Source organism: Corella eumyota, chromosome 4 (genome assembly GCF_963082875.1).
Source record: "Corella eumyota chromosome 4, kaCorEumy4.1, whole genome shotgun sequence".
NCBI classification, from domain to species: domain Eukaryota; kingdom Metazoa; phylum Chordata; class Ascidiacea; order Phlebobranchia; family Corellidae; genus Corella; species Corella eumyota.
Genome location: NC_137493.1, coordinates 348,941 through 375,057, shown reverse-complemented (window position 1 = coordinate 375,057; position 26,117 = coordinate 348,941). Strand labels below are relative to the sequence as shown.

The 26,117-nt window shown below is 33.2% G+C and overlaps 1 protein-coding gene across 1 annotated transcript; it reads left to right on the top strand.

The window, feature by feature from the left end:
• Positions 1 to 600: 600 nt before the first annotated feature.
• On the top strand, positions 601 to 26,014 carry LOC145749598 (uncharacterized). Its single transcript, XM_082565411.1, has 8 exons — positions 601 to 768; positions 3,901 to 4,002; positions 12,478 to 12,579; positions 22,672 to 22,773; positions 23,533 to 24,116; positions 24,354 to 24,429; positions 25,396 to 25,545; positions 25,959 to 26,014. Exons 5-8 carry the CDS (start codon positions 23,541 to 23,543, stop codon positions 26,012 to 26,014), a joined length of 858 nt encoding a protein of 285 aa, XP_082421537.1. The 5' UTR covers positions 601 to 768; positions 3,901 to 4,002; positions 12,478 to 12,579; positions 22,672 to 22,773; positions 23,533 to 23,540.
• The last annotated feature ends 103 nt before the right edge of the window (positions 26,015 to 26,117 follow it).

The window sequence follows — 26,117 nt, the reverse complement described above, 5'->3', positions numbered from 1 at the left end:
ATCAAAAGTTTGTGGAACATTTTGGCTACAAACCAAAGTATAGTTGACCTGAATCGTTGAATATAATGAAGGAATATGTGAACAAGATTGTAAATGAAGTAGAAAATAATAACTCGAAAAAAATAGATTAATTTATATATATGTGATTCAATTTTGTTGGAATGTTTGTATTAGAATTTTTGTTGTGAAATAAAATAAAGACAACGTGCAATAAACTTGAAGTTTTTAGTCGAGGATAAATTATAGAAATATGTTTTGCCAGTTATGACGTCAGTCGTAAATACGTCATCCACTCTCTGTATATAAACAGCTGACGCACGTGCCGCGTTATTTAAAGTTGAAGGTTTTGTTTCGAAGCTTGTTCTTGCGTAAGTTCGTGGATAGTAACTTTAATTTAGTGCAATTTGAAGCAGTCATCTTTAATAGCAGATTAGAAAACATACGATTGGTAATTTCATTAAGCTTATATTGCTAAAGATTTATTGAATTAGAATATTTTGGCATTTTTGAAAATTAATATTCGTTTAACATGATTTTTTTAAATAAATGGTTAAACTTTTGATAGTTTATTTAATTTTTATGTTTTAGCATAAAGTGAAGAGTGTAGGGTATTTTATGTGCAATTCTAATGTGAGTAATTTTTGGATTCAGTTTTCTAAACTTGATCTGTGGGTCAGCTGGAAGAATATTGTTTGTGTGGAGGTTTTAGACATTCGAATTTTTATTGCTTCTTGATGGTGGTGTGGATATTCTTTGCCGATATTTCAAGTAAAATACCATAAACATTTATAAAAATATGTTGCTAATTATTAAATTAAAACTGTATTTCGTAAACTTCAAAAAATTGTATTGCAAGACACTTCGGCCCAAACAGCTCGGACCGTAAATTTTTGTCTAAAACAGCGGGGCAGAAGTCCGTCAAAAAAAATATTTTTCGCGTAGTAACAGACGATATTGTAGACGAAAACTAAAAGATGCAAAAAAACAATTTCCTTAAACAAAATTTGTTTAAAAACATCTTGTTATTTAGATACCATGTTAATTTACACTCAAAAACTTAAGATAAAATATATAGAGTTAGGCAACAATGCAAAACGTGAGTTGTCGATTGGTCGTATTACGCAAAAAATGCTCTTATTCAATGCAATAATTCAAGCTAACGAAGCATAAATTGATATTTTTTATTTATTATTGATCAAAAGTATGTTGTCGTCCAAATCCCGTGTTAAATTTAAAAATTTTAGGCGCTTTTAAGCGACACTCGCACTTTCTCGCATTTTCGGGCAACATCAAAGCATTTCTGCCGAAAACGTTGCTATGAGCAGGTGTTATAACGCGAAATTCTTTAAATTAAGTCAGAAGGTCGTTCAGTACATCCTGACTTAATCTCACTGATTCAGGATAGTTAACAAAAACACGCGAATTTAAATTACTTTTTTTACAAGTTTTAAGGGATATAGTTAAATATTAAACATGCAAAACATAGGAAATAAACAACAGTAATGTTTTGCTAATTTTGTAGCATTAAATAGTTATATGATGATTTATTTTCTTTAAATATTGGCCTTAAAACACGAAAAACGAGACTCGCTGTTTCTCTTCTTTTTATCGCTTGAAAGCGTTCGACATTTCCTTGTTTTAGTTTATACTTTGATATAACTTGACACGGTCAAATAACTAATAACATATTTATACACATTATTTAGTAAATAAATTATAAATTGATGTTTTATTTCCTTTAAATATTGTTCAGAAAAACGGCTTTATTCCACAAAATACGTTATGGTATTACGCATTTGCTTCTGAAAACCACTTGCTTTAAACTAACTTTTTTATAGGATTTAGTTTGTGTAATTGTAAAATTGACGCAGGAAATGAAAAACAACATATTTTTTCACATTATTTATTAAACAAATTATCGATTCGATGCTTATTTTATTTCAAATACAAAAGACAACTTTCCATGAATACGCGAGAACAAAATATTTCGCGGTAATTGAAATGCGAACGCCCCGCTCTTTTTAAAACAAATCTTTGGGCTGATCAAAATGTCTGGTTACCAACAATTTTATTTACACTCATTTGCTTGTAAGTGGCCAAGATTGAAGAGTTTTTAATATTTTTGTTGCATTTTTTTTGTTAAAATGGCGTTTGAAATATTTTTATGTTAAAATTTTAAAATAACATAAATTATTTATAAGTATTTTGTTAAAGATTATGGGTTAATCCTTACTTAAGTATATGTTGATCCATTTTCAAAACTACAGGTATTTTTGCCTTGTAGACAATCTTGTAGGCCGCTATATCAATGGGTAATTCGTCCTCGGGTTTTTTAAATAAATTGTGAATATTGGTGGTCGCTAGCTACTATGTGCACTGGCGTCGGTCCTGGGGGTGCAGGGGGTTCATTTACCCCCATTTATAATTTTAATAAGTGCTGAATATATGTGGCACCCCTAGGTTGTTTGCAAATGTTGCATTTTTTGCGTATAATTGATAGTTATATAAGCGATTTTTTTTTTGATATGTTGCCAAAAAACGGCATATTCTGCGTGCCACGTTGTAGATTGTCTAAAACTGGCATTATTGCGAAACAAATACCGATTGTCCAGTGCCTTATTTCACGTAATAATTGTACTTCAGTTGGTTAAAGACTAATGTTGTCTGCTATCTTTGCTAATATTAAAAATTCTGTTAAGAGTTAAGTTTAATGAGCACTTCAAAACGGAATTTTTTAGCAAAGATTTTACTATTTTTTGGCACCCCTAAATTTGTTTATTTATTTATTTTTGGATTGACGCCCACGACTATGTGTATATTTTTCTTTAAACAAATAGACATTAGATGTATGCAACACTCAATATATTTAAAAACACGGTTTTAAACATTGGTAAGAATGGAAATAAAATTTATATACAACAAAAATTGCGTTTCTGATAAATTTTTATCAGTTGCTTTTTAATTTACTGTTGTCGGCGTCGCACTGTACATAAAGTATAAGTGGTAGCTTTGATGTTATAGCAATGTTTATTAGTTGATTTATTCTTTTAAAGTCTTTGTAACTAGAGCAAGCATAGTGGTTGGCCTTTATAATTTATAATAAGGGTAACGTCTGTATTTTGTTACTTTACTAAAGAGAAGTGACATAACTATCTAACTATATTTCTGCTCATGGGAAAAAAGTAATTTATAGTAGTAATTTATTCTTCAAGTTTGGCTTATTTACTAAAGCCGGCAGCATAAACCAAGTTTCAATCTGGCACCAAAAGTAATTTTAACAAGAGGGTTGGAATGGCTAAAATTATACTACAAGCTTCAAGCTTGGGTAGTTTTTATAATATTGTAGTCATTTACTCTTCATGCCTGACTTATTGACTAAAGCCAGCAGTAAATACAAAGTTTAAGAGAGTTTTATTCGAAGTTATTCATATTTTTGTTATTATTTACGTTTTTTTTTAAATTCACATATAAGTTTTATTCGTATTTCGAACTGGCTTTTTAATATCACCTATGTTTTGCCTATGTTACTGTTTGACTTTAAAAAACAGCCACACCAACTAATTGCAGCATAGAAAACACAAGGTTGTTATTTTTTGATTTTATGAATAATTTGTGTGCCACATTGTATAAGAGCAGTGGCTTAATGTATAAGAGCAGTGGCTTTAAATAAAAGTTTTTGTTGTATAAAATAACATCCTTGTTTTGGGTATATAGTGGCGATATTCTTTTTTTGTTTATATCTTTATCCTCAATGTGAGAAGGTCGAAAAAAAACAGAAATTAGTTTGCTGGCAATAATTAATATTTTTTTGTTACAAAATTTTTTTTTCACTTTTGTGCTAATAGAAAGAGTGCAGTTATTTGTGAGATTAACGTATTTTGATATTTTATTTCTATTTAGGTTTCAGCACCAATCACTTTTCTGTGTTAACAAATATTTTCTGTGACTACGTGACTTTGGAAAACAGCCACATCATCTAAATTGCAGCATAGAAAACACAAGGTTAATATTTTTTATTGTTGTTAATGGTTTTGTCTTTGTTTTAGTAAAACAGAAGCGTTAAAAAAAGGAAAAATATTTTTTTTTTGTCCCTAGCAATTTATTTTTTAGAGGAAGATTAAACCCCAATTTTAAATTAAACAAAAACTTGTAACTTTAGCCATACATACACGATGGCATTATAATAACACTAAAACCAACCAAGCATATTCGTTAACGTTTTGCTCTAGTCTAAAAGTTATTCTAACATGAGTTGATAACTATGTTTTAGTAAAACTTGTATATTAAACTTTTATAATTTTTAGCGCATTAATAAAGTCATTAAAAGTTAATTAATGAATATTAAATTAATGCAACGAAATAGACAGAAGCCCGTCAAAAAAAATATTTTTCGCGTAGTAACAGACGATATTGTTACAAAAAAATGCAAAAAAACATTTTCCTTAAACAAAATTTGTTTAAAAACATGTTGTTAATTAGTTACCGTGTTAATTTACACTCAAAAACTTAAGATAAAATGTATAGAGTTAGGCAACGATGCGAAACGTGAGTTGTCGATTGGTCGTATTTCGCAAAAAATGCCCTTATTCAATGCAATAATTCAAGCTAACGAAGAATAAATTTATATTTTTTTATTTATTATTGATCAAAAATATGTTGTCGCCCAATTTCGGTGTTAAATTTTAAAATTTTAGGCGCTTTTAAGCGACACTCGCACTTTCTCGCATTTTCGAGTAAACAAAAACGAGGGCAATTTAGTGAGGTAATAAAAAAATAACAGTAAAAAAAACAGTCAATGTAAACTAGATGTCAATAACCTCAATGTCCGGATAGAAGTGGGTCCGCTTTCTAATGAGTTGGGGACGTGAAGTTGTTGGTTCAGTTAACACCAAATTGTCACTATTTTCCATTGGTCGTCCCACATGCGTTGCCTCACTGTCTGGGGTTAATGTGGGTTCAGTGTGCCTTGCATTAAGCATGTTCCCTAGAATAGGTGGCCTCACACAGGTTGGCTCGTTAAAAGTATATGATGTTGCCTCTGTTGAGGTCCCTGTAAATAATTTTAACCGGTTAAAATGTACCATTTGGGATTTACCTTCTTTATTTTTTATGACATAATTAACGTTATTTAATATCTTTTCTACAATAAAAGGTCCCTTATAAGGTAAATGGAACTTCTTCGATTTATTTAGAGGTATGGCTGGGTTCGTTAAAAGTACATTATCACCAATTTTAAATGGGACGCCATGTTGTTTCTTGTCGTAATTTCTTTTCATACGTTCTCGTTGTTTTTCCAAGGTTTTACGGGCAGTGTCTTGGGCTGACTTTAGGCGTTTGCTTAAGTCCTCGACTAGTGTCTTGTATGGCGTTGCTTCTTTCGGACAGCCCGTTCCTGCGTCGCCTGGCAGACGTAACTTGTGGCCGGTCAGCAAGTAGTGCGGGGAATACCCGGCGCTTTCATGAATACTAGCGTTATAGGAGGCTACCACTGCGGGTAGAGTGATATCCCAACCCGTTTCATCACTTTGAACGTAATTACGTAGCATGGACGCGATAGTTCGATTGTTTCGCTCTACGCCTTCATTTCTGGCTGGATGATATGCAGTTGTTCTTGATTTTTTACTACCCATAAGCTTGAGCAGCTCCTGGAAAAGTTGACTTTTAAAGTTTGTTCCACGGTCAGAATGAACTATTTCAGGCACCCCGTGTACCGTAAACCAGTTGCTGAAAAGTATCGAAGCCGTTTCAGTTGTTGTCTGGTGTCGCATAGGCCATGCGCGTACATACTTTGTAAAAATGTCACACGCTACGAAAATGAAACGGTTTCCGGATTTGGTTATGGGTAGTGGACCCATCACATCTATTTAAATGCGTTGCATTGGTCGATCTTCTGACGATGGTATTAATGACGCTCGTGAGTTTTGAGTCGCTCTTTTATTCATATTACAGTCGTTGCATCGTTTGCAATATGCTTCTGTGTGACTTCTCCACTGATGCCAATAAAATCTTTCATTTATTTTGGCGCAGGTTTTGCTAATTCCAAAATGTCCGCCACCATGTGGACTATCGTGAAATTTTATTAGGACCGTATCTATTAAAGAATCCGGCAACTTTGTTGATCATTTCCGCTGACAAGGACGAACATTTTTCACCAAAGTAAACAATATTATTTCTACACACCAAGTGGTCGAATTTGTTCCGGTAGTGTTTACTGGCTGGAGGTAATTTCTTTACCGTTTTTTGGTTTGGTCTTATTCCCTTTTTTAACCAATCAAAAATGGGGGCTATGTTTTTATCAGCCTGTTGTAATTCCGCGATTTTTGTTTTTGATATCTCTGGCTCGAAGCTGAATTCCAAACTTTCAATTGCGTTGCAAGGTTGTTTATTTTGTTGTATATTGTAGGGAAAATCATTGGCAATTGGCTCCAGTCTGCTAAGGTAGTCGGCATTTCCATGTTTCTTTCCTGGCCGGTGAATTAGTTTGAAATTGTACCCAGCTAGATGTTCCACCCATCTAGCGCATTGACCATACAACTCTTTTGATTTCCATAACCACCGAAGCGAAGAATGGTCGGTGCGAATGGTAAATTTATCTCCTATCAGATAACATCGAAATAGTTTCGTGGCAAATACGATAGCCAGCAATTCTTTTCTTGTGGTAGAATAATTTCTTTCGGCTTTTGACAAAGTTCTACTACCATAGGCAACCACATGTTCTTTTCCATTTTGTTCTTGGGATAGAACACACCCGATGGCGTGATAAGATGCATCGGTGTCCAATATTAGGGTATTGAAGAATTGGAGTTTCTGTTAGTCGATGTTTTAAAGAAATAAATGATTCCTGACATTCATCAGTCCAGTTAAACTTTTTCCCCTTTTCTGTTAGCTTATGTAATGGCCCGGCAATGTTGGCATAGCCTTTAATGAATTTCCGGTAATACGATGTTAAACCAACAAATTGACGTACATGTTTAACATTTTTTGGTATTGGCCATTCTTTGACTGCTTTTATTTTGTCAGGGTCACATTTAATTCCATCGCGCGACACAATATGCCCCAAAAAACTTCCTTCATGTTTAAAAAATGAACACTTTGATGGTTTTAAAGTTAACCCGGCCGATTGTAGGCGAGCGAAAACTACTTTAAGGCGCCTTACATGTTCTTCAAAGGTTTTCGAGTACACAATGATGTCATCCAAGTAGGCTAATGCCCCTGCCATTCAATCCCGTTCAGTACAATACGCATAAGACGCTGGAAACTCGCTGCTGAATTACACAAACCCATAGGCATGATATTGAATTCATATAAACCCATGTGGCTAGCAAAGGCAGTTTTCTCCCTTGAGGCTTTGTCCATTGGAATCTGGTAATAACCAGACCGAAGGTCTAGTGTGGAAAAATAAACAGACTGAGACATTTCGTCTAGGCTTTCATCGACTCTGGGTATTGGATAGCTGTTTTTCATAGTGATGGCGTTGACCAGCCGATAGTCTACACAAAACCTAGTTCCTCCTGATTTCTTTTTTACTAGAACCACAGAACTTGACCAGGGGGACTGAGAGGGTTGAATTAGATCCTGTTTACGCATTTCTTTAATAATTTGTTCAACGTTGTCTTTATATTTATGGGGAACACGCCTTGGCGCTTGTCGAACAGGTTTACTACTGCCCGTGTCTATTTCATGTTTGACAAGATTCGTCCTTCCTATTTCATAAGGCGAGGTGGAGAAGACACATTTATATTGCTTTACCATTTTTATTACAATCTGGCGTTGACTTTCTGTCAAAGTTTTGCTTATATTGACGCTATCTTCTGCGTGATCTACTTGATGTTGGCTCGAGGTAGGCTGTATTTCTTCAACCGAATGATCATGTTCAAGTAACTTAAAACAGGACGAATTTTTGCATGTACATTTATGCGATGCTTGATTGATGATAGCACAGGTGCCAGGTATTCGGCAACTATCGGAACCTATGGCTGAAACGGGGGATACTGTTGCTACTCGCACACCGTTGTGTAAAGTGACGCTATCATCGGTCAGGTTAGTTATTCTTACTTCAACTAAATTCGATTTTATGTTGGTCATTGCCGAAGCAACAAGAAGGCCATAACGTTCACCAAATTCTATATTTCGCTCCACCAAAACAGACATGTTAGGTATTGAAGCTGCTATTAAATTATTATTACACTTTGCTAACAGCCTTAACTCCGTGAAAGCTGGAACGGAAACATCCTCTATTAAAAATGCCTCATGGCGTTGAAATATATAAGGTTTACTTATAATGGGCACTGACGTACGACCCAGGGTTAAATAATTGGATTTATAACATATTTGACATTTTCCCTTTGTAAAAAGTCCAGTCCCAGAATGAAGCCGTGGGAAATATCTGGGCTTATAAACATTTGTAACCATGACGTTACATTCCTCAAGGTAACTGGTAGTGATGCCATGCCAGTTATAATTAGAGGACTACCATTAGCGCCCACTAAATTAGGGGAGGACTCGGGGGGTTTAGTAACATTTTTAGTGCCTTTTCTTAGTTTATCCCAAACACGCTGGTGCACTAAGGTAACACTGGCACCAGTATCCAACAAAGCGAAAACAGGTAAATTTTCAACTAATAAATTTACAAAACGACGTAACGAGTTACCTTGTGCCGCATTTTTAGTTATAGGTAGAGCAGGTTGTTCGGGTTGAATACTTTTTTTACGGGGTCTTTTTGTTGTAACTAAAACCTCGGTTCGGGTCGGGGTTGGTATTGTGGGCGTCGTCCCAGTCTGCTGGTGTGGTCTTCTATAAGTGTTACGAACGTTATACGGTATATTTTTACTTATATATACCTGGGACAATTTTGTCTTATATGTCAATAGTCAAAACAATAAAAACACTCACGGTTTCTATAGGGCACCCGGGAATCGGGCCTTTCCTTGTATGGCTGTCTACGTGACGGCCCAGCCATTTGTGATTTTATCAAATTCATTTCGGTCTGCATTGTCGAAATGGTTGTTGCTATTTCATCAGTTTTCTTTTGTGCAACAGTTTGCATGTTTTCGATTTTCTCAAGAATTAGTGCCAGGTCATTTTTGGAAGATTGTTTCTCAACGTTCGCAAGCACCAATGAATGTGACGATGTGGAGTTATTGGCTTCCATGGCCTGGTTAGCAGCTAATAAAAAATCGTTTATTTTCTTGATTGTTTTGAATTAGGTTACGAAGATTTTGATTCCTAAAACCGCGTAGTAGGGAAATGTACATGATTTTATTTTTTAAATTGCATTCAGCCGCCTTAGGGTAAGCCCTATCCCCCAAATTTTTAATCGCATAAACAAAAGTGCGTACATCCTCTTCAGGCATTTGTATACGTTCGCTAAGTTGTGTACGTATCTTAAAGGCATGTTGGTCGTTCACTGTTGCTTTCCCCTACTGATTAGTTCGTCGAATTCAAGTGGATATAAACTCGCATCTTTTTCCTGGATTATCCATTTGAGATCTTGATCAATACAGCTTAAAAAAATATGCTTTTTTTGATCGTCCGTAGCACCAGCGCTCTTACAGTAAGAGTTAAACACATTTAAAAATTCTTTAAAATCCTCGCCCATAATAAATCGAGGCGGTGTTGTATATAAATTACTATATTTAACTAGAGTCCTGACTATATCTAACAGAGCTAGCACGGTGGCGGGGTCCTGGCGCGCTCGCCAATTTGTTACAAGATAAGTTTGATCGTCTCGTAATTTAGCCTAACGTTTAGGTGGCGATATAATAGGAGTTCTAATAATATATAACCCTCACCCTTAACTGTTTATTAGGACGAGACGATCTCCCTAATTTAGTAAAACCTAGGATACCCCGCTTTAACGATCCACCGTAAAAACCAAGTTGGCTAACTCTGTTATTTATATTAACATGTACGGTAGGTGTGTAAGCTTACTTTTAATAATCAATAAAAACTACTAAAACAATACTTGCAATAAAAACATAAGAGTAATAAAACAGTATAAAAACAATACGACTACACCTAACCGCACCCAAGTCAGAACTACTTTTGGTAGGCGCCACATACAACAGTAAACGCTACAATCAGGTTTAGGGCAAGAAATCCCGATAAGGTTAATTAATTAGATATACTAGGGCATATACAGACTGTCAGGTGTCAGGAGCCACCGACGCATGACAAAACATATATGTTACATTTATGTTGATCAACTACAGGTATTTTTGCCTGTAGTTATTTTTTTTTTAAAACTACAGGTATTTTTGCCTTGTAGACAATCTTGTAGGCCGCTATATCAATGGGTAATTCGTACTCGGGGGTTTTTAAATAAATTGCGAATATTGGTGGTCGCTAGCTACTATGTGCACTGGCGTCGATCCTGGGGGTGCAGGGGGTCCATTTACCCCCATTTATAATTTTAATAAGTGCTGAATATATGTGGCACCCCTAGGTTGTTTGCAAATGTTGCATTTTTTGCGTATAATTGATAGTTATAAAAGCGATTTTTTTTTGATATGTTTCTAAAAAACGGCATATTCTGCGTGCCACGTTGTAGATTGTCTAAAACTGGCATTGTTGCGAAACAAATACCGATTGTCCAGTGCCTTATTTTACGTAATAATTGTACTTCAGTTGGTTAAAGACTAATGTTGTCTGCTATCTTTGCGAATATTAAATTTAAGACTGTTAAGAGTTAAGTTTAATGAGCACTTTAAAACAGGATTTTTTAGCGAGGATTTTACTATTTTTTGGTACCCCTAAATTTATTTATTTATTTATTTTTGGATTGACGCCCACGACTATTTGTATATATTTTTCTTTAAACAAATAGACATTAGATGTATGCAAAACTTTATATATTTAAAAACACGATTTTAAACATTTGTAGTAATGGAAATAAATTTTATATACAACAAAAATAATAAATTTTTATCAGTTGCTTTTTAATTTACTGTTGTCGGCGTCACACTGTACATAAAGTATAAGTGGTAGCTTTGATGTTATAGCAATGTTTATTAGTTGATTTATTCTTTTAAAGTCTTTATAACTAGGGCAAGCATAGTGGTTGGCCTTTATAATTTATAATAAGGGTAACGTCTGTATTTTGTTACTTTACTAAAGAGAAGTGACATAACTATCTAACTATATTTCTGCTCATGGGAAAAAAGTAATTTATAGTAGTAATTTATTCTTTAAGTTTGGCTTATTTACTAAAGCCGGCAGCATAAACCAAGTTTCAATCTGGCACCAAAAGTAATTTTAACAAGAGGGTTGGAATGGCTAAAACTATACTACAAGCTTCAAGCTTGGGTAGTTTTTATAATATTGTAGTCATTTACTCTTCATGCCTGACTTATTGACTAAAGCCAGCAGTAAATACAAAGTTTAAGAGAGTTTTATTCGAAGTAATTCATATTTTTGTTATTATTTACGGTGTTTTTAAATTCACATATAAATTCTATTCGTATTTCGAACTGGTCTTTTAATATCACTTATGTTTTGCCTATGTTACTGTTTGACTTTAAAAAACAGCCACACCAACTAATTGCAGCATAGAAAACACAAGGTTGTTATTTTTTGATTTTATGAATAATTTGTGTGTCACATTGTATAAGAGCAGTGGCTTTGGTTAAAAGTTTTTGTTGTATAAAATAACATCATTGTTTTGGTTATATAGTTGCGATATATCTTTTTTGTGCATATCTATATCCTCAATGTGGGAAGGTCGAATGCGTGACCATTTGTTCCCCGGTCTAATCTCAAGTTGGATGTGGCAGTTTGGAATAATTGCCCGATAATTATGCTGGTGATTAACAGATTAAGTGCTGGCTCAGCAGAAGTTCATACAGTTTATAGCGTTGAACTAGATAATGCAATAAATAGTAAAAAGGGGTTATAGATTTTCTCATTGTAAAAATATGGATTAGTCTTTGCCTATCATTAACTTAAGCTGTTGAAACAAAGTTATGTGGACCTGTTTATATAACTTTAATTATACATACACGCTTTGTAGCATTATATTTAAATTTTATAAAAAAATGAAGTGTAAATATTAAAAAATATATAAATTTATGTTGTCTGCTTAAAACTCTAACAAAGTAAAATAAATTGTTTTTTTATTTTTTTTATGCTTAAATCTAAATTGGCAATCTAAAATTATTAGTTATATAAAGAAACTTTTAAATTTGTTGTTACTTGTAGGCCCATTAACCAAAAAGTAATTAACTTTAAAATATGTTTATTGGTAGCATTCAATAATCAAGTAGTGAGCTTGGTGGCTGGTATCTATTTGTAATATTAACTTAATTGTTAAAGGTTTATAAATGTTAAGGATTGTGCTTGTCTTTTAAAAAAACAGAAATTAGTTTGCTGGCAATAATTAATAGTGTTTTTGTTACAAAATTTTTTTTTCACTTTTGTGCTAATAGAAAGAGTGCAGTTATTTGTGAGATTAACATATTTTGATATTTTATTTTTATTTAGGTTTCAGCACCAATCACTTTTCTGTGTTAACAAATATTTTCTGTGACTACGTGACTTCGGAAAACAGCCACATCATCTAAATTGCAGCATAGAAAACACAAGGTTAATATTTTTTATTGTTGTTAATGGTTTTGTCTTTGTTTTAGTAAAACAGAAGCGTTAAAAAAAGGGAAAATATTTTTTTTTGTCCATAGCAATTTATTTTTTAGAGGAAGATTAGACCCCAACTTTAAATTAAACAAAAACTTGTAACTTTAGCCATACATACACGATGGCATTATAATAACACTAAAACCAACCAAGCATATTCGTTAACGTTTTGCTCTAGTCTAAAAGTTATTCTAACATGAGTTGATGGCTATGTTTTAGTATAACTTGTATATTAAACTTTTATGATTTTTAGCGCATTAATAAAGTCATTAAAAGCTAATTAATGAATATTAAATTAATGCAACGAAATAGACAGAAGCCCGTCAAAAAATTATTTTTCGCGTAGTAACAGACGATATTGTAACAAAAAAATGCAAAAAAACATTTCCCTTAAACAAAATTTGTGTAAAAACATGTTGTTAATTAGTTACCATGTTAATTTACACTCAAAAACTTAAGATAAAATATATAGAGTTAGGCAACAATGCAAAACGTGAGTTGTCGATTGATCGTATTACGCAAAAAATGCTCTTATTCAATGCAATATTTCAAGCTAACGAAGCATAAATTGATATTTTTTTATTTATTATTGATCAAAAATATGTTGTCGTCCAAATCCCGTGTTAAATTTTAAAATTTTAGGCGCTTTTAAGCGACACTCGCACTTTCTTACATTTTCGGGCAACATCAAAGCATTTCTGCCGAAAACGTTGCTATGAGCTGGTGTTATAACGCGAAATTCTTTAAATTAAGTCAGAAGGTCGTTAAGTACATCCTGACTTAATCTCACTGATTCAGGATAGTTAACAAAAACACGCCAATTTAAATTACATTTTTTACAAGTTTTAAGGGATATTTTTAAATATTAAACACGCAAAAAAAAAACAATTTATATTTGCAAATTATTTAGTGAAAACATTTTTATAATATGATTAATTTTTATTAAAAATTGTTTTAAATAACAACATTTAAAAAATAATCAAAACTTGCATTGCTTTTGTCACTTTAAAGTATGCTACTTTAAATCGTTTTTTTTTTAATTTTGTGTTATTAAGTTAAAAAGTTGACATAGGAAATAAACAACAATAATGTTTTGCTAATTTTGTAGCAATAAATAGTTATATGATGATTTATTTTCTTTAAATATTGGTCTTAAAACACGAAAAACGGGACTCGCTGTTTCTCTTCTTTTTATCGCTTGAAAGCGTTCGACATTTCCTTGTTTTAGTTTATACTTTGATATAATTTGACACGGGCAAATAACTAATAACATATTTATACACAATATTTAGTAAATAAATTATAAATTTTTGTTTTATTTCTTTTAAATATTCCACAAAATACGTTATGGTATTACGCATTTGCTTCTGAAAACCACTTGCTTTTAAACTAACTTTTTTATAGGATTTAGTTTGCGTAATTGTAAAATTGACGCAGGAAATGAAAGACAACATATTTTTTCACATTATTTATTAAACAAATTATCGATTCAATGCTTATTTTTTTTCAAATACAAAAGACAACTTTCCATGAATACGCGAGAATAAAATATTTCGCTGTAATTGAAATGCGAACGCCCCGCTATTTTAAAACAAATCTTCGGGCTGATCAAAATGTCTGGTTACCAACAATTTTATTTACACTTATTTGCTTGTAAGTGGCCAAAATTGGAAAGTTTTTCATATTTTTGTTGCATTTTTTTGGTAAAATGGTGTTTGAAATATTTTTAGGTTAAAATTTTAAAATAACATAAATTATTCATAAGTATTTTGTTAAAGATTATGGGTTAATCCTTACTTAAGTTTATGTTACAACGAAAGTTTGATCGTCTCGTAATTTAGCCTAACGTTTAGGTGGCGATATAATAAAGGTTCTAATTGTATTAAACCCTCACCCTTAACTGTTTATTAGGACGAGACGATCTCCCTAATTTAGTAAAACCTAGGATACCCCGCTTTAACGGTCCACCGTAAAAACCAAGTTGGCCAACTCTGTTAATTATATTAACATGTACGGTAGGTGTGTAAGCTTACTTTTAATATTCGATAAAAACTACTAAAACAATACTTGCAATAAAAACATAAGAGTAATAAAACAGTATAAAAACAATACGACTACACCTAACCGCACCCAAGTCAGAACTACCTTTTGGTAGGCGCTACATACAACATTCGGCGCTACATTTCCGTTTAGGGCAAGAAATCCCGATAAGGTTAATTAATTAGATATACTAGGGCATATACAGACTGTCAGGTGTCAGGAGCCACCGACGCATGACAAAACATATATGTTACACCCCCCTACTTAAATACAACCAACTCCTGTGGTTGAAATACTACAAAAAACAGATTCCTTATGACATAAAGAAAACATCAACATGTACAATACTTAGAGGTAAAAAAAACGTAGGCCTGCAATAACATTGTGATACAAAAAGTGAAACAAACATTTAAATACTACTAAAGGCACGACAACAACAAAATCTGAACTTTTACGTTACAGGAAAATTCAATACAACAACAAACTATTTAAGTGTAAGCGTTAATAGTGTTTTAAATAACAAATACAATTAAGAGTAAAAAAAAAACAAGAAACGCATTATACACTACAAAACATGTTAAAGTAAAAGAAAAAAACAATACTGTTGGTTATGATCAACGCAAGTCTAAAGTGACAATAATGTGCAAGTAAACAAAAACGAGGGCAATTTAGTGAGGTAATAAAAAAATAACAGTAAAAAAAACAGTCAATGTAAACTAGATGTCAATAACCTCAATGTCCGGATAGAAGTGGGTCCGCTTTCTAATGCGTTGGGGACGTGAAGTTGTTGGTTCAGTTAACACCAAATTGTCACTATTTTCCATTGGTCGTCCCACATGCGTTGCCTCACTGTCTGGGGTTAATGTGGGTTCAGTGTGCCTTGCATTAAGCATGTTCCCTAGAATAGGTGGCCTCACACAGGTTGGCTCGTTAAAAGTATATGATGTTGCCTCTGTTGAGGTCCCTGTAAATAATTTTAACCGGTTAAAATGTACCATTTGGGATTTACCTTCTTTATTTTTTATGACATAATTAACGTTATTTAATATCTTTTCTACAATAAAAGGTCCCTTATAAGGTAAATGGAACTTCTTCGATTTATTTAGAGGTATGGCTGGGTTCGTTAAAAGTACATTATCACCAATTTTAAATGGGACGCCATGTTGTTTCTTGTCGTAATTTCTTTTCATACGTTCTCGTTGTTTTTCCAAGGTTTTACGGGCAGTGTCTTGGGCTGACTTTAGGCGTTTGCTTAAGTCCTCGACTAGTGTCTTGTATGGCATTGCTTCTGTCGGACAGCCCGTTCCTGCGTCGCCTGGCAGACGTAACTTGTGGCCGGTCAGCAAGTAGTGCGGGGAATACCCGGTGCTTTCATGAATACTAGCGTTATAGGAGGTTACCACTGCGGGTAGAGGGATATCCCAACCCGTTTCATCGCTTTGAACGTAATTACGTAGCATGGACGCGATAGTTCGATTGTTTCGCTCTACGCCTCCATTTCCGGCTGGATGATATGCAGTTGTTCTTGATTTTTTACTACCCATAAGCTTGAGCAGCTCCTGGAAAAGTTGACTTTCAAAGTTTGTTCCACGGTCAGAATGAACTATTTCAGGCACCCCGTGTACCGTAAACCAGTTGCTGAAAAGTATCGAAGCCGTTTCAGTTGTTGTCTGGTGTCGCATAGGCCATGCGCGTACATACTTTGTAAAAATGTCACACGCTACGAAAATGAAACGGTTTCCGGATTTGGTTATGGGTAGTGGACCCATCACATCTATTTGGATGCGTTGCATTGGTCGATCTTCTGACGATGGTATTAATGGCGCTCGTGGGTTTTGAGTCGCTCTTTTATTCATATTACAGTCGTTGCATCGTTTGCAATATGCTTCTGTGTGACTTCTCCACTGATGCCAATAAAATCTTTCATTTATTTTGGCGCAGGTTTTGCTAATTCCAAGATGTCCGCCACCATGTGGACTATCGTGAAATTTTATTAGGACCGTATCTATTAAAGAATCCGGCAACTTTGTAGATCATTTCCGCTGACAAGGACGAACATTTTTCACCAAAGTAAACAATATTATTTCTACACACCAAGTGGTCGAATTTGTTCCGGTAGTGTTTACTGGCTGGAGGTAATTTCTTTACCGTTTTTTGGTTTGGTCTTATTCCCTTTTTTAACCAATCAAAAATGGGGGCTATGTTTTTATCAGCCTGTTGTAATTCCGCGATTTTTGTTTTTGATATCTCTGGCTCGAGGCTGAATTCCAAACTTTCAATTGCGTTGCAAGGTTGTTTATTTTGTTGTATATTGTAGGGAAAATCATCGGGAATTGGCTCCAGTCTGCTAAGGGAGTCGGCATTTCCATGTTTCTTTCCTGGCCGGTGAATTAGTTTGAAATTGTACCCAGCTAGATGTTCCACCCATCTAGCGCATTGACCATACAACTCTTTTGATTTCCATAACCACCGAAGCGAAGAATGGTCGGTGCGAATGGTAAATTTATCTCCTATCAGATAACATCGAAATAGTTTCGTGGCAAATACGATAGCCAGCAATTCTTTTCTTGTGGTAGAATAATTTCTTTCGGCTTTTGACAAAGTTCTACTACCATAGGCAACCACGTGTTCTTTTCCATTTTGTTCTTGGGATAGAACACACCCGATGGCGTGATTAGATGCATCGGTGTCCAATATTAGGGTATTGAAGAATTGGAGTTTCTGTTAGTCGATGTTTTAAAGAAATAAATGATTCCTGACATTCATCAGTCCAGTTAAACTTTTTCCCCTTTTCTGTTAGCTTATGTAATGGCCCGGCAATGTTGGCATAGCCTTTAATGAATTTCCGGTAATACGATGTTAAACCAACAAATTGACGTACATGTTTAACATTTTTTGGTATTGGCCATTCTTTGACTGCTTTTATTTTGTCAGGGTCACATTTAATTCCATCGCGCGACACAATATGCCCCAAAAAAACTTCCTTTATGTTTAAAAAATGAACACTTTGATGGTTTTAAAGTTAACCCAGCCGATTGTAGGCGAGCGAAAACTTCTTTAAGGCGCCTTACATGTTCTTCAAAGGTTTTCGAGTACACAATGATGTCATCCAAGTAGGCTAATGCCCCCTGCCATTCAATCCCGTTCAGTACAATACGCATAAGACGCTGGAAACTCGCTGCTGAATTACACAAACCCATAGGCATGATATTGAATTCATATAAACCCATGTGGCTAGCAAAGGCAGTTTTCTCCCTTGAGGCTTTGTCCATTGGAATCTGGTAATAACCAGACCGAAGGTCTAGTGTGGAAAAATAAACAGACCGAGACATTTCGTCTAGGCTTTCATCGACTCTGGGTATTGGATAGCTGTTTTTCTTAGTGATGGCGTTGGCCAGCCGATAGTCTACACAAAACCTAGTTTCTCCTGATTTCTTTTTTACTAGAGCCACAGAACTTGACCAGGGGGACTGAGAGGGTTGAATTAGATCCTGTTTACGCATTTCTTTAATCATTTGTTCAACGTTGTCTTTATATTTATGGGGAACACGCCTTGGCGCTTGTCGAACAGGTTTACTACTGCCCGTGTCTATTTCATGTTTGACAAGATTCGTCCTTCCTATTTCATAAGGCGAGGTGGAGAAGACACATTTATATTGCTTTACCATTTTTATTACAATCTGGCGTTGACTTTCTGTCAGAGTTTTGCTTATATTGACGCTACGGGGTCTTTTTGTTGTAACTAAAACCTCGGGTCGGATCGGGGTTGGTATTGTGGGCGTCGTCCCAGTCTGCTGGTGTGGTCTTCTATAAGTGTTACGAACGTTATACGGTATATTTTTACTTATATACCTGGGATAATTTTGTCTTATATGTCCATAGTCAAAACAATAAAAACACTCACGGTTTCTATAGGGCACCCAGGAATCGGGCCTTTCCTTGTATGGCTGTCTACGTGACGGCCCAGTCATTTGTGATTTTATCAAATTCATTTCGGTCTGCATTGTCGAAATGGTTGTTGTTATCTCCTCAGTTTTCGTTTGTGCAACAGTTTGCATGTTTTCGATTTTTTCAAAATTAGTGCCAGGTCATTTTTGGAAGATTGTTTCTCAACGTTCGCAAGCACCAATGAATGTGACGATGTGGAGTTATTGGCTTCCATGGCCTGGTTAGCAGCTAATAAAAAATCTCGTTTATTTTCTTGATTGTTTTGAATTAGGTTACGAAGATTTTGATTCCTAAGACCGCGTAGTAGGGAAATGTACATGATTTCATTTTTTAAATTGCATTCAGCCGCCTTAGGGTAAGCCCTATCCCCCAAATTTCTAATCGCATAAACAAAAGTGCGTACATCCTCTTCAGGCATTTGTATACGTTCGCTAAGTTGTGTTCGTATCTTAAAGGCATGTTGGTCGTTCACTGTTGCTTTCCCCTAATGATTAGTTCGTCGAATTCAAGTGGATATAAACTCGCATCTTTTTCCTGGATTATCCATTTGAGATCTTGATCAATACAGCTTAAAAAAATATGTTTTTTTTGATCGTCCGTAGCACCAGCGCTCTTACAGTAAGAGTTAAACACATTTAAAAATTCTTTAAAATCCTCGCCCATAATAAATCGAGGCGGTGTTGTATATAAATTAAAAGACATAGTTAAATTTTAAAAGGTAAGAACAATTTGTAATATTAAAATAGCTACTATATTTAACTAGAGTCCTGACTATATCTAACAGAGCTAGCACGGTGGCGGGGTCCTGGCGCGCTCGCCAATTTGTTACAAGATAAGTTTGATCGTCTCGTAATTTAGCCTAACGTTTAGGTGGCGATATAATAAAGGTCCTAATTGTATTAAACCCTGACCCTGAACTGTTTATTAGGACAAGACGATCTCCCTAATTTAGTAAAACCTAGGATACCCCGCTTTAACGGTCCATCGTAAAAACCAAGTTGGCTAACTCTGTTATTTATATTAACATGTACGGTAGATGTGTAAGCTTACTTTTAATAATCAATAAAAACTACTAAAACAATACTTGCAATAAAAACATAAGAGTAATGAAACAGTATAAAAACAATACGACTACACCTAACCGCACCCAAGTCAGAACTACTTTTGGTAGGCGCCACATACAACATTCGGCGCTACATTTACGTTTAGGGCAAGAAATCCCGATAAGGTTAATTAATTAGATATACTAGGGCATATACAGACTGTCAGGTGTCAGGAGCCACCGACGCATGACAAAACATATATGTTACATTTATGTTGATCCATTTTCAAAACTACAGGAATTTTTGCCTTGTAGACAATCTTGTAGGCCGCTATATCAATGGGTAATTCGTACTCGGGGGTTTTTAAATAAATTGTGAATATTGGTGGTCGCTGGCTAGTATGTGCACTGGCGTCGATCCTGGGGGTGCAGGGGGTCCATTTACCCCCATTTATAATTTTAATAAGTGCTGAATATATGTGGCACCCCTAGGTTGTTTGCAAACGTTGCATTTTTTGCGTATAATTGATATAAGCGATTTTTTTTTGATATGTTGCCAAAAAACGGCATATTCTGCGTGCCACGTTGTAGATTGTCTAAAACTGTCATTATTGCGAAACAAATACCGATTGTCCAGTGCCTTATTTCACGTAATAATTGTACTTCAGTTGGTTAAAGACTAATGTTGTCTGCTATCTTTGCGAATATTAAATTTAAGACTGTTAAGAGTTAAGTTTAATGAGCACTTTAAAACAGGATTTTTTAGCGAGGATTTTACTATTTTTTGGCACCTCTAAATTTTTTTATTTATTTATTTTTGGATTGACGCCCACGACTATGTGTATATATTTTTCTTTAAACAAATAGACATTAGATGTATGCAAAACTTTATATATTTAAAAACACGGTTTTAAACATTTGTAGTAATGGAAATAAAATTTATATACAACAAAAATTGCGTTTCTAATAAATTTTTATCAGTTGCTTTTTAAGTTACTGTTGTCGGCGTCGCACTGTACATAAAGTATAAGTGGTAGCTTTGATGTTATTGCAATGTTTATTAGTTGATTTATTCTTTTAAAGTCTTTGTAACTAGAGCAAGCATAGTGGTTGGCCTTTATAATTTATAATAAGGGTAACGTCTGTATTTTGTTACTTTACTAAAGAGAAGTGACATAACTATCTAACTATATTTCTGCTCATGGGAAAAAATAGTTTCTTGCTATAAAAGAATATATTTAAGAAAAAGCGTTACTTAAATTTAACATGGTTTTGTTTTAAACTTAACGCTGTAACTTAACAGTTAAACTTTTTTAAACAATTTATTGACATAAAGCTAATAACACAATATGTTTTCAATTACAATATTAATTTAACTGTTTTAGTAAATTATTAAATGATTAATAAATGATCAGATTGTAAGTTCGTGTAAGTTTTGTTGGTTATTTATTTCATGTTTAAATTACAAAGGTTTGTTGAAGCTTGTAAAAGGCTTTAATATAAAGTCATTTTAGTTGGCATAGCTAAATGTGTTTTTAAAATATTGCTAAAAATTTCCCTCATGTCTGGCTTAGTATAAACCACCCCTAATCTGGAGAAAAATTTTTCTAAAAGGTTTATACAAATGGGTTAAATATTTCTACACAAATGGCTCGAATAGTGCAGACATGCTTTGTGTAGTTGTGTTAAAATTGTAGTAATTTATTCTTCAAGTTTGGCTTATTTACTAAAGCCGGCAGTATAAACCAAGTTTCAATCTGGCACCAAAAGTAATTTTAACAAGAGGGTTGGAATGGGTAAAATTATACTACAAGCTTCAAGCTTGGGTAGTTTTTATAATATTGTAGTCATTTACTCTTCATGCCTGACTTATTGACTAAAGCCAGCAGTAAATACAAAGTTTAAGAGAGTTTTATTTGAAGTAATTCATATTTTTGTTATTATTTACGTTGTTTTTAAATTCACATATAAGTTTTATTCGTATTTCGAACTGGCCTTTTAATATCACTTATGTTTTGCCTACGTTACTGTTTGACTTTAAAAAACAGCCACACCAACTAATTGCAGCATAGAAAACACAAGGTTGTTATTTTTTGATTTTATAAATTATTTGTGTGCCACCTTGTATAAGAGCAGTGGCTTTGAATAAAAGTTTTTCTAGCATAAAATAACATCCTTGTTTTGGGTATATAGAGGCGATATTTCTTTTTTTGTTTATATCTTTATCCTTGATGTGGGAAGGTCAAATGCATGACCATTTGTTAACCCGATCTAATCTCAACTTGGATGTGGCAGTTTGGAATAATATAGATTTATAATTGCCCGATAATTATGCTGGTGATTAACAGATTAAGTGCTGGCTCAGCAGAAGTTCATACAGTTTATAGCGTTGAACTAGATAATGCTATAAATAGTAAAAAGTGGTTATAGATTTTCTTATTGTAAAAATATGGATTAGTTATGCCTATCATTAACTTAAGCTGTTGAATCAAAGTTATGTGGACCCGTTTTTATAACTTTAATTATACATACACGCTTTGTAGCATTACAGTTAAATTTTATAAAAAAATGAAGTGTAAATATTAAAAAATATAAAAATTTATGTTGCCTACTTAAAACTCTAACAAAGTAAAATAAATTGTTTTTTTATTTTTTTTATGCTTAAATATAAATTGGCGATCTGAAATTATTAGTTATATAAAGAAATTTTTAAATTAGTTGTTACTTGTAGGCCCATTAACCAAAAAGTAATTAACTTTAAAATATGTTTATTGGTAGCATTCAATAATCAAGTAGTGAGCTTGGTGGCTGGTATCTATTTGTAATATTAACTTAATTGTTAAAGGTTTATAAATGTTAAGGATTGTGTTTGTCTTTTAAAAAAAACAGAAATTAGTTTGCTGGCAATAATTAAAAGTGTTTTTGTTACAAAATTTTTTTTTCACTTTTGTGCTAATAGAAAGAGTGCAGTTATTTGTGAGATTAACGTATTTTGATATTTTATTTTTATTTAGGTTTCAGCACCAATCACTTTTCTGTGTTAACAAATATTTTCTGTGACTACGTGAATTTGGAAAACAGCCACTCCATCTAAATTGCAGCATAGAAAACACAAGGTTAATATTTTTTATTGTTGTTAATGGTTTTGTCTTTGTTTTAGTAAAACAGAAGCATTAAAAAAAATGGAACCATTTTTTTTTTGTCCATAGCAATTTATTTTTTAGAGGAAGATTAAACCCCAACTTTAAATTAAACAAAAACTTGTAACTTTAGCCATACATACACGATGGCATTATAATAACACTAAAACCAACCAAGCATATTCGTTAACGTTTTGCTCTAGTCTAAAAGTTATTCTAACATGAGTTGATGACTATGTTTTAGTAAAACTTGTATATTAAACTTTTATGATTTTTAGCGCATTAATAAAGTCATAAAAAGTTAATTAATGAATATTAAATTAATGCAACGAAATAGACAAAACCAAATTCTTATTTTGTGCAATAGAAGATTATTACTAAAGCATTATATTAAAAGACTATTATTAAGGCATTATATATTAACAATTTTCAAAACCCGAATATAAAATTGCAACTACTAAAATATTTAAATTTTGCTGGAACTATGTGAGTGAAAAGCATTAAATGTATTTGCAACACTTTGTAAAAAATAATTACAAAAAATAATTTTGTAATCATTTATTTTTGTATTTTAGTTTTGTTCTATTTGCACTAATTATTAAAAAATTTTAAATTAGTTAACCAAAATATAAATTTTGTGTTTATTTTTAAGGTAATCTGCTTAATAAATTTCTTAAACACTATTTCGTTATTAAATGAATTTCTGTGCTTTCTAACTTTAAAAGTTGTTCGAAGTTTTTATTATGGAGGAAACTGAATCGGATGATCCAGTGTTGCCAAACAATAATGATCCAGAGTTACCAGCCAATAATAACCTAGAGTTGCCAAACAATAATGAAATAGAGTTGCCAAACAATAATGATCCAGAGTTGCCAGCCAATAATAACCTAGAGTTGCCAAACAATAATGATCCAAAGTTGCTAGACAATAATGATCCAGAGTTACCAGCCAATAATGATCCAGAGTTACCAGCCAATAATGATCCAGAGTTGCCAGACAATAATGATCCAGAGTTACCAGACAATAATGATCCAGAGTTACCAGACAATAATGATCCAGAGTTGCCAGACAATAATGATCCAGAGTTACCAGCCAATAATGATCCAGAGTTGCCAGACAATAATGATCCAGAGTTACCAGCCAATAATGATCCAGAGTTGCCAGCCAATAATGATCCAGAGTTGCCAGACAATAATGATCCAGAGTTACCAGCCAATAATGATCCAGAGTTGCCAGACAATAATGATCCAGAGTTACCAGCCAATAATGATCCAGAGTTGCCAGACAATAATGATCCAGAATCGAATTTAAATACTCAGGTATTTTATTTACTTAAACCTAGACAAAGGTTTATAATTAAAATTTCCCTAAATCATCTAATAGTACAAGGTTGCTAAATATATTTAAAAAAGGGCTAAAGGGGAACAAATTTAAAACTTTATGGCTGTTATAAGAATATTAATCCTTAAATTTTATTATTTTATGTGTTTGGATAAGGTTGTGTTACTATAGTGATGTTACATTTATTAAAATTTAAATTTAAATAAATTTTACAGAACTTGCAAGCAGGACCAGTTAGTTTAAATATTTCTGGCGGCGATTTTGCTGAAATTTCAGGGAATTTGCCTCCAAGTGAGTTTTTGTTTGTAAATTTTATATGATTGGGTTTGCCTGACTATAGAAACCAGGGACGACATTACGAAACTTGTTAAGTTAACGATCTTGTTACTTATATATTATTAGCAAGTGAAAATGTATTTAGAGAGAAAATGGGTATTACGAAACAAAAAATATCAAATTTCACGAATGAGATGGGGCAAAATTTAGCGAGTAGAATTTACTATTCATTAACTTAGCAAGAAGTATTTTGTCTTGGTTATCACTTTACATCGAAGATATATTTTTAAGTTCATAAATATACTGTCACTTATTAACATAAATTGTTACATATACAATTGGTGTAATAAATGCTTAACATATAATACCATGAAACTTTATTAAACTGAACAATCTGCCAAACTCAATTTAATTTAGCATTTAAACATAAAGGATTCGAAGGAAAACACTATTTCGAAATAGATGATATAACCAAACTGTTTAATCTTTAGTCATGGTTTTCTTGTGCCGGTTAAAGTTTTTTTTAAGTATATATATAAAATAACTATATTTTGTTTTGTAAATAAATGTGTTTTTTAAACATTTACCATATTATCAAATTACCATACAAATGGACTATTGCTGGGCTATCCACTATAGCCTTAACTTTTCATTATAACATGTCAATATAAAAGCACCCCTGTGGATAAAATGTAACATCACCGCTTTGATGTAGCCCCGAGATATCCAGTAAAAATGTAAGAATTGGCCCTTTACGTAGCATAAAATCCTTTTTTTGTACTCTCTCATTTTTCTCATTTTTAACAAACTATGTGTTTCGTAATATTAATTTAGTTAACGAGCAAGATAGCTCGTTAAATTTTGAGGCATTAACCTAACGAGTTTCATATTGCCGCTCTAGGCCAGGTCTTAGTTTATTTATACCTCTATCAAAACATTATTTTATGTAACATATTAGCAACTGTAACTTCATTAATGTAGATGCTGTGGTACATATACATAACCCACAACTCAACATAATTCGTGAAGTTCACCAAAACGAGATCACTCAAAACATCACTCACCATGAGCAATATGGTGGAGCATTCATGCCTGGGGCTTCAATATACGATTCTACATTTCCTCAAACAGGTATTTTTAAGTTATTTTCACAATACAAAATTATATTCTGAAAATTGCATTTTTGATCTGATAGAAGAGTTAAAAACCTTATTCGTGCTAGTAAATTATTAAACTTATATTAAGGGGCTATAAACGATATGAACTTCTGCTAAGGGGCTGAAAACAGTATGAACTTCTGCTGAGCCTGCACTTAATTAGTAGCTTAATTATTGGGCAATCATAATTTATAATGATCTAAACTAACGCATTTGACCTTCCCACATTAAGAATAAAGATGTTTACAAAAACAAATTGTAATTGATTTTTACTTTCAACACAACATTAGGGGTTTCCCAACTTATTTTTAAATTATAAAGTTTTTTTAGTATGAATCATAGTCTAAAAATAAACTCTATATTAACCCAATTTTATTTACATTAAAGGTTTCACTTCAAATGAAAATAAACAGCAAAGATCCTCCGCTTTAAATCAGGTTTGAATTTTAAAGTTATTAATAAAATGTTGGGGTCACGTATGTTGTCCGGTTCTAGACAAAACATAATTACACTACAGCTCTTCTAAATTCTCTCATCTGATTTACG

Bases quoted from the DNA above. Each gene is read 5' to 3' on its own strand.
- LOC145749598 (XM_082565411.1), top strand. From the start codon at position 23,541: ATGGAGGAAACTGAATCGGATGATCCAGTGTTGCCAAACAATAATGAT. The intron at 24,117-24,353 runs GTATTTTATTTA...TAAATTTTACAG, and splicing joins AATCGAATTTAAATACTCAG to AACTTGCAAGCAGGACCAGT. The intron at 25,546-25,958 runs GTATTTTTAAGT...TTTACATTAAAG, and splicing joins TTCTACATTTCCTCAAACAG to GTTTCACTTCAAATGAAAAT.